Below are 18,259 nucleotides of genomic sequence, written 5' to 3' on the forward strand. Positions count from 1 at the left end.
GCAATTTGACACTGATTGTAAAATATATTTTTTCATTGTGTTTGGAATAGGAAATTAAAATGTACTTCTTAGCTTTATGACAAATCAATATTCTGTGTTACCTTAGGTGTTCAGTAATGGGATTTCAGTCTCTAATGAATGCTACACCTCAACAGCATTGGCATATAGGCCTCTTCTCTAAAGCACAGTTGAGTACAAATGTTACCAAGTGCTGATGTTTCCGTAGTATATGTGCTGGTTGAGAACAGAAGAGTACTATTAGTTCTAGCTTCACTGAAGCTATAAGGGATGCTGATAAAATATGAAGTTTAGCAGAATGATATGAAATGAAACTCTTGAGATAGCCTGTTAGTATTCATGCTTCTGAGCATGGGTTTATTGTTTCACATCCAATAAAATCTTTATCATTTTGTTAAATGATCCCCCCCCCCCGTAATATGGGGATCTTGCTTCTGTAAATTCCTGTTAATGGATCCTATGTTTTAAATAGATAGAATAGAATAGAATTCTTTACTGACCAAGTGTGATTGGACACACAAGGAATTTGTCTGGTGCATATGCTCCCAGTGTACATAAAGGAAAAAAAAGATTGATGTCAGAAGGATATTTTAAAAACAAAACAAAAGAGGAAGGGAGGATACTCTTCTTAGAAAAGTATTTTATTCTTGGAAAACAAACATTGTACTTGTTTTTACACTAGTTTTTACACTGCATAAGGTCATTTTGGATGTTACAGTAAATTTAGATTATTGTTACAGGAGCAAGAGTTAGCAAATCTCAGACGACACATGCCTTATGGCATAGCTATAAAGAGAATATTACAAGTTTTCGTTCCTTTATTATCAATTACAGTTTAGTATAGTGATTGGATTTGATAAATTGGAGTTGATTAGGCAGCTTAAAACATGAAGCTGGTTCATTTCACCAAACTTTCCTTAAAATTAACCAAAATTTAGGGTTTGTTTGTAACTCTGAATTATAGCTAGAAAAAAAAGAATTAGTTTTTCTTTAATGTGTAAAATCATTCATTCTCAGAATTGAGTACTTGGATGAAAAGAGTGAACTTAAAACAATGCAAAAACTAGAAGAACAAGGCATAAAGATGAATTGGTTTTCATATGCGCAAATACATTCAAGGTATCTTATAGATTCTAAAATGGAGGGATTTTATGATAAATTGACTGATTTAGATAGGATCTTGACAGGTACTGATGAAAAAGTGATTAAAAAATTATATACTTATTTGTTGGAAATTATATTAGAGGAGGAACAAGTTAAAGAAACGATGATTGTTTGGGGGAAGAATTTTGGATATGGGATTGATTTGGAGAAATGGGAAAAATTGTGGTCTCAAAATTATAAAATGACAATGTCAACAGCTTATAAAGAAAACTTGTATAAGATGTTTTACAGGTGGCATTTTCCCCCGACAAGAATTGCAAGAATGTTCAAGAACAAATCGAAAAGTGCTGGAAATGTCATCAGATACCTGGCTCATACTACCATATGTGGTGGACTTGTGAGGATGCTAGAAAATATTGGACTAAAATTCGCATATGGTTGGAAAAAATGATAAAGACACATATAGACTTGAAACCAGAGATTTTTTTATTGGGAATCTTACCTGATACATATAATAAAAATTTGAAGTATTTGATTGTAAATGTATTAACTGCTAGGATTGTATTTGCTAAAAACTGGAAGAGTGAGAAAATTCCATCAGAGGAAGAAATTATTAAGAAAATATTGGATTGTGCTGAAATGAGTAAATTGACATTTGAAATTAGAGAACAAGAAGATAAACAATTTTATGAAGTTTGGGATCTTTTTTATCAATGGTTAGATAATAAAACATAATAATAGAACATTTAGATTTAGGATATAATTTTTTTTTTGATATTATTTTTATAAAACTTTATTAAGATAGATATGGTATGATCTTATGATTTATTGCAAAATAAATTAAGTAAATTATAACTAATCTTGTTAAAGTATGAGTTAATAAAATTATAGATAAACAATTTCTTAGTGATGATATTGGGTTATACAATTATTGACTGATAATATGAGTTATTATGTAATATATTAGCGTTTAGGAAATGGATGCACAAAAAAAAGTGGTAAACAAACCGATACACTGTTTGTAAATTTATGAAGAAGGATGATGTTTTTATGTTTTATGTTGTATGTCTTTTGTTGTTTTGTTTGTTTTTAAAATAAAAAACTTTTTTTTAAAAAAAGAATTGAGTACGAGCTTTGTATTGTATTATTACAATAAGTATGTTTTTTAACTGGTACATTCAAAGACTGAGGGTAGGGAGAACAACAGCCTTGGGCCTGTTGGTTCCCCTTGGATCAATGTCTCTTTTATTTATTTATTTGTTTGTTTGTTTATTTGATTTGTCAATCACTTACAAGATACAGGTATAAGAATAAACATAGTTTTGAATACATGAGATGGATACTTATAAGAAAAATAAAAAGAAACAATAGGACAGGGACGGTAGGCACGATTGGTGCACTTATGCACGCCCTCTACAGACCTCTTAGGAAGGGGGTGAGGTCAATAGTAGACAGTTTAAGGTTAAAGTTTTTGGGGTTTGGGGAAGAGAGTCAGGTAGAGTATTCCAGACATTGAACACTCTGTCGCTGAAGTCATATTTTCTGCAATCAAGTTTTAATCTTGAGTTTGTATCTGTTGTGTGCTCTTGTATTGTTATGAAGTATTCATTTGCAGGTAGGACATTGCGATGTATGATTTTATATACTATATTTAGATTGGACCGAAGGCAACGTAGTTCTAGGTTTTCTAGGTCTAGAATTTCAAGTTTGGTGGCATAAGATATTCTGCAAGGAGTAGAGGAGCGGAGAAATCTTCTTGTGAAATATTGCTGGATTTTCTCAATTGTGTTAATATCAGATACATGATATGGGTTACAGACTGATGAACTATATTCAAGTACAGGTCTAGCAAATGTTTTGTATGCTCTAGTTAGTAGTGTGATATATTACCAGAGAAGAAGCTACGTAGGATTAGATTAACAACTCTTAATGCCTTTTTGGCTATGTAGTTACAGTGGGTTCTAGCACTTGGATCATTAGAGATGAGACTCCAAGATCCTTGACAGAGTTTGGATCATCAACAAGGTCTTGACTATTTAGCTTGTATTTTATTTTCTGATTTTTTTTGCCAATATGTAAGACAGAGCATTTATTTGTTGAGATTTGAAGTTGCCATTTGTTTGACCATTCTGATACATTGAAGGATAGCAGTATTGTCTGTGGTGTTGAATAGCTTTACATCATCAGCGAAGAGAATGCAGTTGCTCTTAATATGATCACAGAGGTCATTTATGTAGAGTATGAAGAGAGTAGGTCCTAGAACACTGCCTTGGGGGAGACCACTGTTGACAGTGCCTTTCACAAAACCTAAACTTGTAGATAAAGCCCTAATAGAGGCTGTAGAAAAGGAATAATACAGAAAGGAGGAGCATGAGAGAAATAGGAATTATTGTCCTATTATATATCTTCTCCTCCAAAGTCAGATGTTATTGGAAAGTCAGATGTTATAGCACCACTGTTTTTGCCAGTTACCTCTTCAAATTCAGTGACTTGGAAGATGGGCAGAGAGTGGGTGAAACACACAAGGTCTCTTCTCCAGTGCTTGCTATTGACCATTCTTTTGTTCTGTGGCCACAAAAGGTATTTAAAGGGTGAAGAAATGGTTGAAAACCACTGAGTTGAAGAGTTCTATTATTACATTACATTACATTACATTATGTATGCTTTAACTTCAAGTCTGAAGAATTTGAAAGCCAAAAGTATAGTAGCATAGTTTTGTTTATATTTTGCATTTTTAAAAATGTGTTTGTCTCATGTTTTTGTTTTTGACAGTTTCCATGATTTGATGAAGCACTATCAGATGTATTCCAGACTGGGAAATGGCAGCATTCACCCACCAGTTCAATTAGAAAACTAATTTATCCAAATAGAGGTAGATTGTAACATCTTGTTTACTATTAAAATGTATTTTAAAGGGGAGCTAAATGATGACAACTTAGTACCAATAGAAGAAAATATATATAACTTGAGGTTGAATTGTGGACTCCTTGATTCTTTCTAAGGTTGGGTTTTTCCCTGCAGATATTTCCCAATAAGGCAACATCTTCAGTACTAGAAGGGTTTGATGGGGTGATTGTTTTCTCCTTGGTAGTTCCTTGATTAGGCTGTTATTCATTGATTGATTGATTGTCTAATTTGGTCCTTGATTAAAGTATTGTTAATCTTGAGGATTAATACCAGACAAATAATCAGTCACTAAACAATATCTTAAATAACTAAGCTCAAGAAGCACCAAGGACTCCACAATGGCAATCTATTTGTGATAAGGCAAATACTCTCCAACTTTCTTTTCTTAAAATGTATTCAAAACTAGGTGATCATATATTATTTGATTCCTCTCTACTGGATTTGACTAGCCAATGACATTAGATTATTGAATTAATAGCATTTAAGTTTTGCATGTAATTTATTGAGATGTTATTGCTAAGTGATGAGATGTATGCATAGACATTTATGGATCCAGGAGATTTGAGGGGAAATTGGCTTAGGGAAGTTAGATTAGGAGAAAGGGAAATTTTTCAATACCATACACTGCCATCATCATTTAACAGATCTTCATGTTAACTCCCTACAGCCAACAATATAGTCTCAAACAAAAAGGAAATGCCATGCAGTCTTTCAGTTATTACCAAACGAGAAGTTTACAAATATTGAGTTAGGCAAAGAGAAGTTTATCTTGCTAAAACTTTTATATCTATTTGTGTAGCCTATTGCCTTAAATCTACTGTTGTTTGATATTCTGGCAAGCAAAATAAGGAAAAAAAATACTAAAATGTTATTTTAAAAAGAGGATTTAAAATAAAGAAAATAAATAGAATGCAAATACAGTAGTTTATCAGGACAGAGCTGAGCAGCCTTTTCCAGTTACATTTACAGATACAGTACATAAACAGAATTCCCAGCTAGGACAGCAATCTTTGAGAATTGGTCCATCTATCTGGAATTCAGCTGGGTCGCAAACAGTATGTTGAGATTAACATGTTTTCCCTTCCACATATGAAGAAGAAGAAATGGAATGATTCAGTATTAAATTTTGAATAAACCACACTTTCCAGTAACTTGTAAAGTTGGAGAATTTAGAAAAATTACTTTCTCTTTTAAATATATGAATTATACTGTAATTTCACATGAATGTTAAAGGCTAAGTCTGCCTTTGCAGAATTTATGGTTGTGGGCCAACATAATTTAATGGATTTTAACCCAAGGTAGTTTAAATTAGAATAATGTGCCATGAAAATCAGTTTCACAAGTCCTGTTTTATCTTAGCTAATTCTGTATTCTTGGTATATTGTTTCCTTTTGTTAAATAATTTTTGACTAAATTAGCAGAAGTATGAGAATAGAATAAACAAGTATAAACACAATATGATATCTGTTTCAGCTGTAGTTGATAAATAAATCAGGCTCTTGTAAATGTCATAAATATAAACATATCAAGAAATCAATAGCTTTAGCAATAATCTTGATAAATTGAAGGTGGTTTATAAATTATTGAATTTCTTTTTGAATTATTTATCTGTGGATTTCCAATTAATTAACCTCTGTTTCTACCTCTTTTATTGCATATATATTATAATGTCATTTCTCCATTAATAACGTATGGCATCTTTAAAGAGTCATTCAATCACCATTTTGCCAAAATAATAGTATCAAGAACAGAGTTGATACCACTTGGTGATGGCTGGATAATTCTATGAAGATGCTGTAAGTCATTAGTGAAAAAAATGGCAAAAAAAGTGTTCTCTGGTGTTAATGCATTAATATTAATCTTTAGCATTCTGTTTTAACCTCTAGCAATTATTTTTCATTTACATTACTGTTGAATTAATGTAAAGGCTCAATTTCCAACAATTGTTCCACTTGTTCTAATCTTTTAAACTCATTCTAAGCTTATCTAACATTTACTTCTGCAAAAACTCAGAACATTTACATAACATAATTGTAAAACTTTATAATTTGGTTCAAATTAAATATTGGATTGACTGGTGGTTAAATATAAAAATAAAATAAACAATGGATTTGAGAAGTCAGTATTATGACTTGAAACAGAACATTCTTATATTGTTTAATTTCCTTTCTAGTCTTTCTACATGTGTATTTTTCATTCTCATTATTTATTTAATAGATGTTTTATAATTGCTCATCAACAAATAAAGTTTCTTGAATTCAAATGATACTACATTTATGAAACCTTTGTACCATCCTTTGTATGAATCCATTATACCATAGCCAGATTTATTATTAGAAGGGATGAGGAACATATGGATTTTCAGAGATAAAATTACATAATTGAGACACTAACGCTATTCCCTTTTAATATTCTTCCTCCTCAAAGGTAATAAAAAAATAGAAGTCTTATGAAAATGCTTGGATCAGAACGTGGTGTGGTAGAGGAATGGCTATCAGAATTCAAGGTGAGAATTTTAAAAGGTGAATATGTTTTAATAACTTCTATATTTGGCTGCTAAATCTGAAGAAATTTTGTGTGATATCACTGTCTCCCCTCCGCCCACTTTTTCCTTTGCAATTGTTTGCTGAGGATTTATAGATAATATTTTCTTTCCTAGCTTACAGTGGTGATCCAGAATAGATAATAACACTAAGCCAAAATATGGATTGTTTGTTTTTGTTTTTTGTTTAGTGTATTGTATGAATCTCATCAATGTGATTTAGGTCACTATAGCTTGTTCAGTGAATGATAATGATAAGAAAATTCAAGCCAGTCTTGATGTGGAACACGTTCTTCTTGCTTCTGTTTTTTTTCCTTAGGCATTACCTGAAATGCAGATTTCCAATTATGCAGCAACACTTCATCGGAAGAAAATATTAGTTCCAGCTCTTTATAAAGTTATTCAAGATCCAAATAATGAGGTATGAAACAATCAAATCACTGTTAAAAGGGCAACAATATGTACATTATGTGTACAAGAGCTGCAGTGGCACAGTGGTTAGAATACAGTACTGCAGGCTACTACTGCTGCCTGCCAGCTGTCTGCAATTTGGCAGTTGGAATCTTACCAGCTGCAAGGTTGACTCGGCCTTCCATCATTCCGAGGTGGGTAAAATGAGGACCCAGATTGTTGGGGGCAATTTGCTGACTCTGTAAACTGCTTAGAGAGGCTGTAAACGCATTGTGAAGCGGTATATAACTAGTGCTATTGCTGTTAATACAGTTCATATAGAAACTCCTTATGTATTGTTTCTTTGACAAATTAGTATGAATAGCAGTTTGCTTCCATCTATTCTGTGTTGTTCTATTTCATTTGTCTTCATCAGGAAAATGTTTTCAAGTTAAACACTATATATTTGAAATATTATATTACACTCAAGATTTGCTGCTTGAATAAGATGGAGTAAAAGGGGCGTTGGTTCTTACCTGATACGCTTCTTTTCATGGAGCTGTCGAGAGCGTCCAGGTTGGGAGGAGCTCCAGTCTCGGCTCTTACAGGCTGAGCTTGAAATTGAGGAACGCCCCTCACCGTCACGTGGTCCTCGGGCGCTCCCCAGGTTTTTGCGCAGACGAGAAGGAAGGTCCTGTTCTCATCACACTCAGGAAAAAGAAATATATTAGATTGCTCGGTCGAACAGCCAGGTTTCCCACCAGACGGCCTACGGGTGGGGCTGGACGCTCTCGACAGCTCCATGAAAAGAAGCGTATCAGGTAAGAACCAACGCCCCTTTTCCATTGAGCTGTCTCGAGCGTCCAGGTTGGGACATACCAAAGCTTGGCTAGTCCTGCGGGTGGGGCCCCGTCTGGTATAGAATCTCTCCTGGGACCCTGAAGACCCGCTGGAAGGCATGCCCAACAGGAGGAACCCCTGGAGGTTGGAATGTCTCAACAAGGGGCCTAAAGAGGAGGCGGAGCTGTCCAGAAGGCAGTCCCGCCAAGGAGGCCAACAGATGTGCACTGGAACCGTGATTCAAGAGACTGGGAAGGTCGACCCGTGTTGGGAATTCCCTGGGAGAACTCTGGGACAGAGAGAAGGAGGGGAGGAGGGGCCCCTCTGCTAGGATCAGGAAGGCCCCGGGAACCAATTGCCTGGACGTAGCGAGTTCCCGGAACAGCGGCCTGCCCCGGGAGCCAGGTTCGGTTCCGCCCAATGGCGAGGCGGACGACTTTACTCAAGGGCCCAGCTGGCCGAGGGCTGCCTTGTCTGGGGATAAAAGTAGTAGTGAAGGCTAGAGATCTGTGTGAGGACCGGGAGCGCAAGGAGGGGCCCCAGCTAGCATTGGATGGGGGTAGATGTGTTGCCGACCAGTCGCCCAGGGCAGGGTGAGGGGGACAAGAGTGCTCCTGGGGTAGGAGCCTGTTGCAGGCAGGGGTTAGAGGTCGGAGTAGAGATTGGCCTTCTCGCACTCCTTCCTCTCTCCTTTTTTTTTTTTTTTTTTAAAACAAGCGCCTGGGGACGACTGCATTATCGGGAACGACGGAACGAACCTCTCCCGGATCCCCGGGAGGGCTTCCTGGAAGAGTTACCTCCGGACCCATCCGGCTCCGCTCGGTAGGGAGATCTGTAGGGAGAGGATCGGTAGTATCTGGAAAAGGAGGAGGAATGGGAAGAACCCTGGCGAGGAGAGGGAGAGGAACCTCTGAAGTCAGACCTCCTAGAGAGGGAAGGGAGGTACTTGCGCTTGTTCCGGGTCTCGGCCAGGAATGGGTCGAGAACCGGTCCAAATAACTTCCCCCCAGAGATGGGGGCTGATGCTAGCTTAGTCTTGTTTTTAACGTCCGCTTGCCAGTGGCGGAGCCAGAGTAGACGGCGGGCGGTAACCTGGGACGAAATGGCCCTGGTGGAGAACTTTGCCGCCTGGAAGGTGGCGTCTGCCGAAAACTCGGCCGCGGCCAGGATCTTGGCAATGTCCTGGTGCGCCCTGAGATTGGCTGCGGGAACATGCTGCTTGAGCTGCTGGAGCCACTTGATGGAAGACCTGGTGAAAAAGACGCGGCAGTGGAGGCCCTGACTGCCCAGGCGTCAGAGAGGTGAGCGCGCACAGGGCCAGTTCAGCTCGCTTGTCCTCGGGCTGGAGAGCATCGAGTGAGTCGCTGGGAGTAGAGCGGGAAGCCAGGCCTACCACGGGCTCGTCCACGGGGAGGGGATCGAGCAGGGTGGAGAACTGCGGTTCCAGGTTAAAAAACCGCTTGTCCTGGGCGTTGGGGGAGGGGGCCCGAGGAGGCCAGCTGCCTAGAGACCATGTCTGAGAATATGGGCGGGACAGGGATCACCTCAGTTTCCACCACGGGCTGAGAGAAGAGAGAGTCGGGAGGAACCCCTGCCGCCGCTGGTGGGGAGGGGGTTCAGGCCCGAGGTAGTCCTGGCTTTGAACAGGAGGGACCTAAATAGGTGCGGTTTAAAGAGCCCTAAAACGCGGGCTGGCCTGGAGAGAGGCCCTCGTCCTCCGACATGTCCCCCTCTAGGGGCCTGTTCCCGAAAAGAGTTCGCTGCCTATGAGGGACCCCATGTCAAGGTCCTGTTCGTCCCCAAAGAGGGAAGGGTCCCCGGGTTCTTGGGCCTCCATCCCCTCCATCTCCAAAGGTAAGGTTAAGTCCCCTTGGGGAGTTGCCTGACCAAGCGAGGCCGCTGATCCTAGGGCCTCGGGGGCCGCAGGCCGAGGAGCCAGACCGGCCAGCTGCTGCATCTGTTGCGCTACCCTTTGCCGGATGGCCAGTTCCATAGCCTGCATTAGGTTTTCGGGTATTTCCGCCATGGGGGGTGGGTGAGACTCCTCCGGGCGCAGTTCTACAGCAGTGGTGGGCAAGGTGACCTCAGGGGCCTGTCCAGGCTGTGGGGAAGAAGCAGAAGCAGGAGAGGAGGGGAGAGGAGGATGGGTGGAGGTTGATGGAGCGGAAGGGTCCCGGGGCACAGAGCTTGACTCATGAGAGCGTCTGTCAATTTCCCTTTCGAGGGCCCTGTGTCGCCTGAGGGCATCCCTTTGGGAAGCTTTGGATGGTTCCTGTGCCTGTTTGCGCAGGTGGTGGGATTTAGCCTTGGCCTTCAGAGAAGTGCCACGAGAGGTATTGTCGTCTGCCATCTGGAGAGGAGAGAAAAAAGGAAAAAAAAATTTTCTGGTTAATGCGAGGCGGTTAACGGGTCTGGGTACAGCCTAAGCAGAGGCTGGAACTCCCAGTGCTCGTATTGCACCCCCTTTTTTGTCAAGGCAACAGAATTGTTCTGCAACGTGTTGGGAAGTAGGGCCTAGCCCGGGGGCCAATCAGCCAGAATAAACGCCAAGCTGTCCCTGCCGGGCGAACCGGGGAAGGGACCTAGGCAGGATTGCAAGTATTTGAGCAGTCCCAGGATCTGCCCAGGAGTCAGGGAAACAATGCGGCCTACTGGTAGGCCTCAGATAAAAAACCAATGACCCTGGGGCGCAGGTAGAAGGAATAATGTAAGCTGAAACCAGGTCTGGATGCGGCCTACATGGAGGCCGGGAATCCCAGCGCACGTTCCACACTCCCCTTTTAGTCAAAAAAATTTTCTGTTTAAAATAGAGGTTTGGTACGAACCAGGGCCTAGCCCAGAGACCAATCAGCCAGAAGGTGAACGCCAGGCAGCTACCCCTGCCGGACGGACCGGGGAAGGGGTGGGGGGGCAGAGCTGCTACTTTGCCTGCTGGGGAAAGGGCTGCAGGGCCAACGGGCCCTATTTCTGCAGGAGGCCTGTCGGTAGAATGAAAGACAGGCTGAGGCGTGGAGTCCCAGGCTGCCTAATAGTCAGTTAAGGCTGCGGCCTGTAAAGGGCCTCTAGTAATGGCGGACGGCCATGCGGCCACTCACAAGATGGCGGCCGTTCCGGGCATACCCAAGCTGGCGGACGCCACAGGGGCCCAAGATGGAGGCCGCAAGTAACGGAGGCAGCCCCAGCGGCGGTAAACTCCCAGGGAAAAATAGAGAAATTGACCCTTTGGGAGAACCAGGAAGCGTACCCTGGGCTAGATGGCGTTCGCGGGGGGGAACGGCGGCTAAAGCGAGGAGAGCAGGCAGAAGCGAAGCGGCCTCGCGCGGAGCGATTAGGCGGCAAACGAAGCGGTGGGGGGCAGCGCTCGGCGCTCGTTTTCTCCCTTAAGGAAACAGTTCGGAAGTTAAAAACACTCCTGGGAGTTCAAACCTGAAGTCCTCGCTGCCTGCGGTGATCCAGTAAGCGATGAGAAGGAGAGGCCTAGAATGCTGAACGACCGGAGCAAGGGAAAAACAGCCTGTTTGCCACGAGGCTGAGCAAAAAACTGGGGAGCGCCTGAGGACCACGTGACGGTGAGGGGCGTTCCTCAATTTCAAGCTCAGCCTGTAAGAGCCGAGACTGGAGCTCCTCCCAACCTGGACGCTCGAGACAGCTCAATGGAAAATATTAAATTTTTTGCATTGTAGAAAGTTTGTTGCAGATGGGACTATTGTGCTGGAGCTGGTTCTATTCTCTTTTATATTGGCCAGATCTTGCTTTGATACTGTAATCATTCCTATTTACACTTTTAGGCATACTGAAAGAGATCAGAAAAAGGAATGATGAAGATGATGATGAGAACGATAGTGAGAAATTAAGTTTCCAGAAATTAAGTCTTCTAAGTGGGATGGAGGGAAATGCTGTGTTTAGCTTTGAGAAGACAAGACGTGAGGTTGTAGGATATGCTAGAATAGTTCAGATACCTGAAAGGATGTAATTTCAGGTATCTGAACTATTTTGGTCAAGATTTGTCAAGATTTGTCATTCCATAGTTGAAGACATCAAATGAAAAACTTCATAAAAAAAGTTTATTTGAGGTGAAAGTTTAGCAAAACATGCTAATAAGAGCAGTTCAACAATGAATTCACTTACTAAGATCTAAGATTGTTGGTAAACCATCTTTCATTAGATATGTTCAGATGAAAACAACATGGCTCTCTGTGTGGGAAACTTTAATTTAGATTTCTATACTTACTAATGGTTGAATTTGATGTCCTAAATGATCCTTCCCATCGCTATGATTCTTTTGGCAATGTGTCATAGTGAACATTGATTGATATCAGTGTGTAAACCACAACAATCATTTGTCTTCTCCAGTTTCTGGAACCTGTCTGCCACCAACTCTTTGAACTTTACCGTAGTTCTGAGGTTCGTCTCAAAAGATTCACCTTGCAGTTCTTGCCAGAACTCATCTGGGTTTATTTGCGTCTTACTGTCAGCAAAGATAGGCAGAGCAATGGTTGCATCGAAGCCCTACTTCTAGGAATTTACAACTTGGTAAGTAAGACTACAATGAAAATGTACTGACCTTCTGAATTGATGCAGCTCAAAAGTTAGACAGGCCATAGGCCACAGTCAGCATAAAAATTCCTGTAAAATAACATAGCCACTATTTGACAGCAGCCTACAAAGGACAAGAGTGTAATTTCTTGTTGATTTCAGCATTAAGCAAAATAGGAAGATGATAAGGCTAGGCTTCAGACTTCTTAGGACTAAAATGAAATTGAACCTTCCTTCTGAGCATTACTGCCTGAAAAATCCCAGGCCTTTGCATGATATCTTCTTCAGCAAGTTTATTTGCCTCTCTGTGAGAATTTTTAATATCTCACGGACAGTTCTCTTTTCTGACAGTTGTTTGGATTGCTAGACTGGTTGTTCTGATGAGTTTCCAAAGAATATTACTCTGCCTGTTAACTTATCAATTTCTGTATGTTATTTGTATGTTATCATTTCCTTAAGTCACATTATTTATTTTTTAAAATGTAAAGACAAAATAAAGTGCTTGAATAAACGGAATAATAGAGTTTGCAAGACTTTTGAGCAAAAGCAAAAAGGTTCTTGTCAATGAAGTTGTGGAAAGCCCTCTGCTCTACAAATTGTAGCCTGGTCTGTTGCTAAAACAAAGTCTTCATCTTTCATTAAAAGATTATTCTTTTACTTCATGGATGTTTATTTTGCTGGTATTAAAATGACATAATTATATATATTAACTTGTCTTTCCCAAATGTTTTTATGTTATAGGAAATTGCTGACAAAGATGGGAATAATAAAATTTTATCTTTTACTATCCCTTCCTTATCAAAACCTTCAATTTACCATGAGGTAAGAATACAATCATATTCCTAGATTTCTGATAAGAAAGTACCATGTTTCTCCAACAATACGGCCTCCACCAATAGGAAGGCCCAGCATGTTTTATCAGCATAAAATCAAATTAAGCCCCTCCCCCCAAATTAAGGCTTATATTAAACATGCGAAATGGGGGGGGGAATGGCGGGGGGGCTTGCCATTAGGAAGTAGTTTTGTTGCATACCCGGATATGGTGCTGCCTGAGTTGACTTTGGCATTGGTGGGGCACTTCGTATCAGGAGACCTTCCTCCACCGTTGCTTTCCCTTCTCCCTTGCTGCCGTGGCGTTTAAAGCAACGCCGCGGCGTTTGGCACAGCCACACGCAGCCAGCCAGGGCCAGCCAGGGAGGCAAGGCGACGGCCCGCACCACATCCTCCGAGCTGAGCCCCACCGAGTCAGCGCCTCTGCCTGATGCCCGTTCCGCTGCAGCATTTGGAGCTGCTGGCGCATTTGGAGATTCGTGCGGACAGGGATGGGCTGGGTGAGGGGTGGAAAGGATGGGCGGCTTCAGGCTCTCTCTGCCGGCCAGGGAAGCAGCTCTGCCATCACCTTGCCTCCCTGTCCACGGACGGGTGGGCAGTATCACTGCTTTGGGCAGCCTCTCCCAGTGGCCCCTTCAGGTTCGCACTGGAGGGACTTGGGAAGGAAGCCAAGCTCAGGTTGGCCTGGCTCTTTTGCTTGGCAAGTGGGCGCGCACCCGCGGCTTGCTTTCCTGGCTCTGCCCAGCCCGCACGGCTCTGGTGTGGCCCTGGCGGGATGAGTGGAGGGTCTGGCGGGGAGGCGCTCGCTGCCTTGATGAGAGCTCTGCTGCCGGGAAGGAGGGCCCGCCTTTCAGCTGCGCTGGGTGCCGCAGGCGAACCTCTTCGCACTCTGCCTGGCGCCAGGCAGGGATGGCGGCTGGGTGCTTCTCCCGAGGTGGGCCGATCTTGCGCTGCGGCCCCGGGAGATTCGCCTCCCCACATGGGGTTGGGCTGCCCTCTCGAGCAGGGGAATCTTTGTTGTAGTAGGGCATCATTTTTAAAATAATTGGCTTTACCTTTGAAGGCAAAGGGAAGGCGGTGACAGGAGCGCCTGAAGCCAAGTGTCTCCGCCGGGCTCCGGTTGCAGGAAGGAGCCCTGGCTGGCCGCACGTGGCTGTGCCAAAAGCCACGGCATTACTCTAAACAGCGTGGCAGCAAGGGAGAAGGGAAAGCAACGGTGGCGGAAGGTCTCCCAATACAAAATGCCCTACCAATGCTGAGGTCAACATCCAAGCTCTCGCTGCCCGCCCACCCGAGGATGCAAGGGGGGGGAAATTAAGTCACCCCCGAAAAGACGGCCTAGCCGTTTTTTTGGGGGTCAAAAAAAAATAAGGCCCGGCCTTATTTTGTGAGAAACACGGTAGGTTGAATCTAATAGTTGTTTCTAAAAGAAAGCTGTTATCTGATATTAAATTGGAGTTTCTAAACTTTGTATAATAATTAGATCTTCCTTCTTGTTAGACTTTATTTTTTGGATCTTGAAATTATCCCTAAATAATATTGTCACTATTTTATAATTCCCAAGCCATCTACAATTGGATCCATGGCTTTGACTGAGGGAGCCCTGTGTCAGCATGACCTCATCAGAGTAGTTTATAGTGACCTTCACCCTCAAAGAGAAACATTCACTGCACAAAACAGGTAAGCAAGTGATGTAGTAAGTCCTACCATAACAATCCAAATATCTTAAAAGAAAAATGCTCCTTGACTTTGACATGTGAGATAATTGAAGAGAGCAGAAAATATTAGATTCATCTGTTAGGTAGATTCTAATGGGTGCCTTCCAATATATAAGTTTTGAAAGACTCTTTAATAATCTGGAGCTATAGGCACTTTTGAAATAGTCATGTTTTTGCTAAACTAAGGTTTCTGGTTTGTATATCACTGTGAATTCATTAACTGAACTCAAATTGTATTTTTTTTGTATTTGTATAAAGGAATTGGAGACTATTTGTGTTTTTACTTTAATACTTTTTGCAATTTTAGTTATGTCCAGAGACAGAAAACAGAAAAATATTGATTGCAAATGGTAAGGCAGGACAGAGAAGTAAAAAGATAGTGAAGTAAAATAAATCAACAAAAGATAAGCTGAAGAGTTAAAATATAGAACATTTAATATGTAGTACCAGAGAACTCTAAACCATTAACCTCCTGACAGCACTAGCATTTATAAGAACCTGAATACCATCCTAAATACTTCAGGAGGCACATCAGCTAAATGAAAGCAAGTTTTCAGCACATCAGTTTATACAGTGGGGAGATTATTACGTTTGTGCACCAAACAATGTAAAAAGAACAGGGGGATTAATTAAATGTTAGTAATGAACTCAATATCCCTCATTTGACAGAGGCATAGTATGCCTTGAACTAAGGATTTTCCCCCTGTATTACCACAGAAAGTAGAGAATTAAATCAACCCAAAGCTCTTTAATCAGAATCATTAGAATATTCAGTTCTGCACATCCCACTTTAAAAAGGACGTTGATTAAACTGCAGCATATCCAGTGAAGAACTGGCAAGGTGAAAGAACTGAAAACCAAGAAGAATTGTTAGAAGACCTAGGTACATGTTTAGTTTGCAGAAGAGAAGTTGAGAGGAAACATGATAGCTGTTTTCAAATATCTGAAAGGTTGATACATTGTATGGGGTTTGAACTTGTTCTGGGTTGTTCAAGAAGATATGATTATATCTAATATAGTATGAAAGTTTTAGGATGTAGATACAGATTAGACATTAAGAAAACATTTTGAGAGTAAGAGCTGTAAGCTGAAGCATAGTATTCCACCTGGGCCAGCTCCATAACTGAAAGGAAAAGTGCCTAATCACTTTGAAGATTGATATGAAAAGCACACCATTTCAATTTTCCATTGGTTGTAATTAGTTTAGATTAAATAAAACCCTGTGAGGTTATGCTCTCTGGTCTATTTTAGTGCTTTATTTCCAAGCTGAGAGAAAGTCATCCAAGATTTTTTTGTCTTAGAGTTAAGTGATGGTAAAACTTTCCACCAGACACCATAAGGGTCATGTATCTACCACTTGAATTGTGGAGAGAATAGTTATTTCATCAGCATAGGAGAACCGAGATTAAATTATGCAGAGAATTCAATGGAATTCATTGAATTCAGCTATGGTTCCTTCCTTTTTGACGCATCTGACTTGCATTAATGTTTTTATGTAATTTCATAATCAGAAGCAGTAATCTTTGATCAGTAGAGAAGATTGCCGGGTTCACCTAAACTCTGTCCCCAGAGATTGAATCAAATGAAGAGAGACAGTATATAGGGTGTCTCTTGGCTGACTCATTATCTTTCCATTAAGTGCTCTAACTGTATACAGTGACTGAATGTGGATTGTCCTCAGTGGTGGGATTCAAAAAGTTTTATCACTGGTTTGGTGGGTGTGGCTTGGGTGCGCTTTGTGCGCGTGCACACGCTTTGCCTGCACGTGCATGCCAAATGCACACTTTGCACAGGCGCAGAGGCTTTCCAATTCACCTCCTGCAAGCCTGCATTCTCCCGATCGCTTCAGCAGCTGCTGTGCAACACTCTGCTGTGCCGTGCAAAGCAGCTGCACTTCAAAAGCAGAGGATAAAGGTGAGTATGGGAGCCCAGATGGGCAGGTGGGCCCAACAGCAGAGCGACGGAGAGAACCAGTTTGGTCTCCGCTGCTCATCGGCGCTACTGGCTCGGCAGAACTGGGCCAAACCAGTAGAATACCACCACTGATAATCATAGCCTAGGCTAAATCCTGCTTGTTTATCAGCCAAAACCTACTTCTGGATCAACCAGTCCAACAACTTCAAGTTCAGGTATCTTGTGTACAGTTTGCTGACTATACCTAAGAGACTAAATGACTAAATGACCCAGATCAGAATTACTGGTTTCTTAAAAATAGTTACTAGTTGTAATCTTGATCTTTTGGGGTTTGACAAGCATGATTGATATGAGTGAATAAGGAAGTGTCAGGATTTATATTTAATAGGCACCTATTCTAGACCATACAAACCAAGAGAGATTAGGTTTTAGTAATTTACTTCATGACATTGGAAATTTACCAGTATGGCAGTCAGCATACTTGGGAGCCCACTTACTAGTAAAGTCCACAAGCACACAGAAGCTTGCCTGTAATCATTCCAACTCCCAGATAGTGAGTTGAAAAGCAAATCACGCTCTGCTTTGTTCACAGGGAAGGTCTAAAGTCAAAGTATTAGCATTTCAGAAAGAAAGGGTTTTGAGGCACAAGTACAATGAGCCCAGGTTGAATTTTTTGTCCCCAACAGGTTTGCTACTTAGTGATCACTCTCGTGTAACTTGGAATCCCCATTTTCTAATTGTTACACACCTGTTCCAGATGACGGCCGGCAGTAAGCCTCACATATTTGCCAGTTCCCAATGCTGACATTTATTTGGCACATCTGGAGCATACACCTTGACAATCTTCCAAGTCTGCTATGACTCTCAGCAAAGATCAGGTTCCATCCTACTGCCTTATTTATTTGAAAATATTTTGTGGTTGAACATTTAATTGTGCTATTGTATCTTCCAAGACTACTACATCAAATCTAGACAAAGTGAACTCAAAAGAGAACTATTTTGTTACTTTTTAAAACCCATCAGCCGAATGGTTGCAATAGAATATTAACTATTTCAATCTGTTCCACTTTGTCTCTCTAGGTTTGAAGTGTTGAGCTTTCTTATGCTGTGTTATAATTCTGCTATTGTATATATGCCTGCTTCTTCCTATCAGTCGCTTTGCAAGATGGGTTCTAGGTAAGAAATTATGCACTTGGTATCATTCAGGGGAATGTTTTTTAAATGATAATAAAAAGAAAAACATATGGGTTTTATATACCTGTGAGACAATATTTGAATATTGATTATTTGCCATAATTTGATCCTGCTTTTTTATTTGATTATGTTAATGTGACTTGTTTTATTACAGATATAGAAATTTAGATTCTTCACATTGTCTAAATTAGATTTAAAAAATTTTCTCATGGCTTCTCATATGTATGGAACAGAGCTGGGTTTTATGGGTATCATTCAAGAGATA

At 41.2% G+C, this 18,259-nt stretch overlaps 1 protein-coding gene across 20 annotated transcripts in view; it reads left to right on the forward strand.

Annotated features, from left to right (window-relative positions):
- Positions 1 to 18,259, forward strand: part of HYCC2 (hyccin PI4KA lipid kinase complex subunit 2) — a 61,386-nt gene that overhangs the window by 22,621 nt on the left and 20,506 nt on the right. For 19 of the 20 annotated variants that reach the window (XM_087919715.1, XM_087919720.1, XM_087919719.1 and 16 more), the window contains 7 exons: positions 3,895 to 3,994; positions 6,457 to 6,535; positions 6,891 to 6,992; positions 12,155 to 12,334; positions 13,079 to 13,159; positions 14,733 to 14,848; positions 17,881 to 17,976. In XM_087919715.1, coding sequence (XP_087775841.1) covers positions 6,479 to 6,535; positions 6,891 to 6,992; positions 12,155 to 12,334; positions 13,079 to 13,159; positions 14,733 to 14,848; positions 17,881 to 17,976 — 632 coding nt within the window. In that variant the 5' untranslated portion in view covers positions 3,895 to 3,994; positions 6,457 to 6,478. The remainder of the gene's footprint in view (positions 1 to 3,894; positions 3,995 to 6,456; positions 6,536 to 6,890; positions 6,993 to 12,154; positions 12,335 to 13,078; positions 13,160 to 14,732; positions 14,849 to 17,880; positions 17,977 to 18,259) is intronic. The other variant, XM_087919713.1, reaches the window with a different exon arrangement.

This window comes from Pseudonaja textilis, chromosome 1, assembly GCF_049901715.1.
Source record: "Pseudonaja textilis isolate UNSWEBS1 chromosome 1, rPseTex1.2, whole genome shotgun sequence".
Taxonomy (NCBI): Eukaryota; Metazoa; Chordata; class Lepidosauria; order Squamata; family Elapidae; genus Pseudonaja; species Pseudonaja textilis.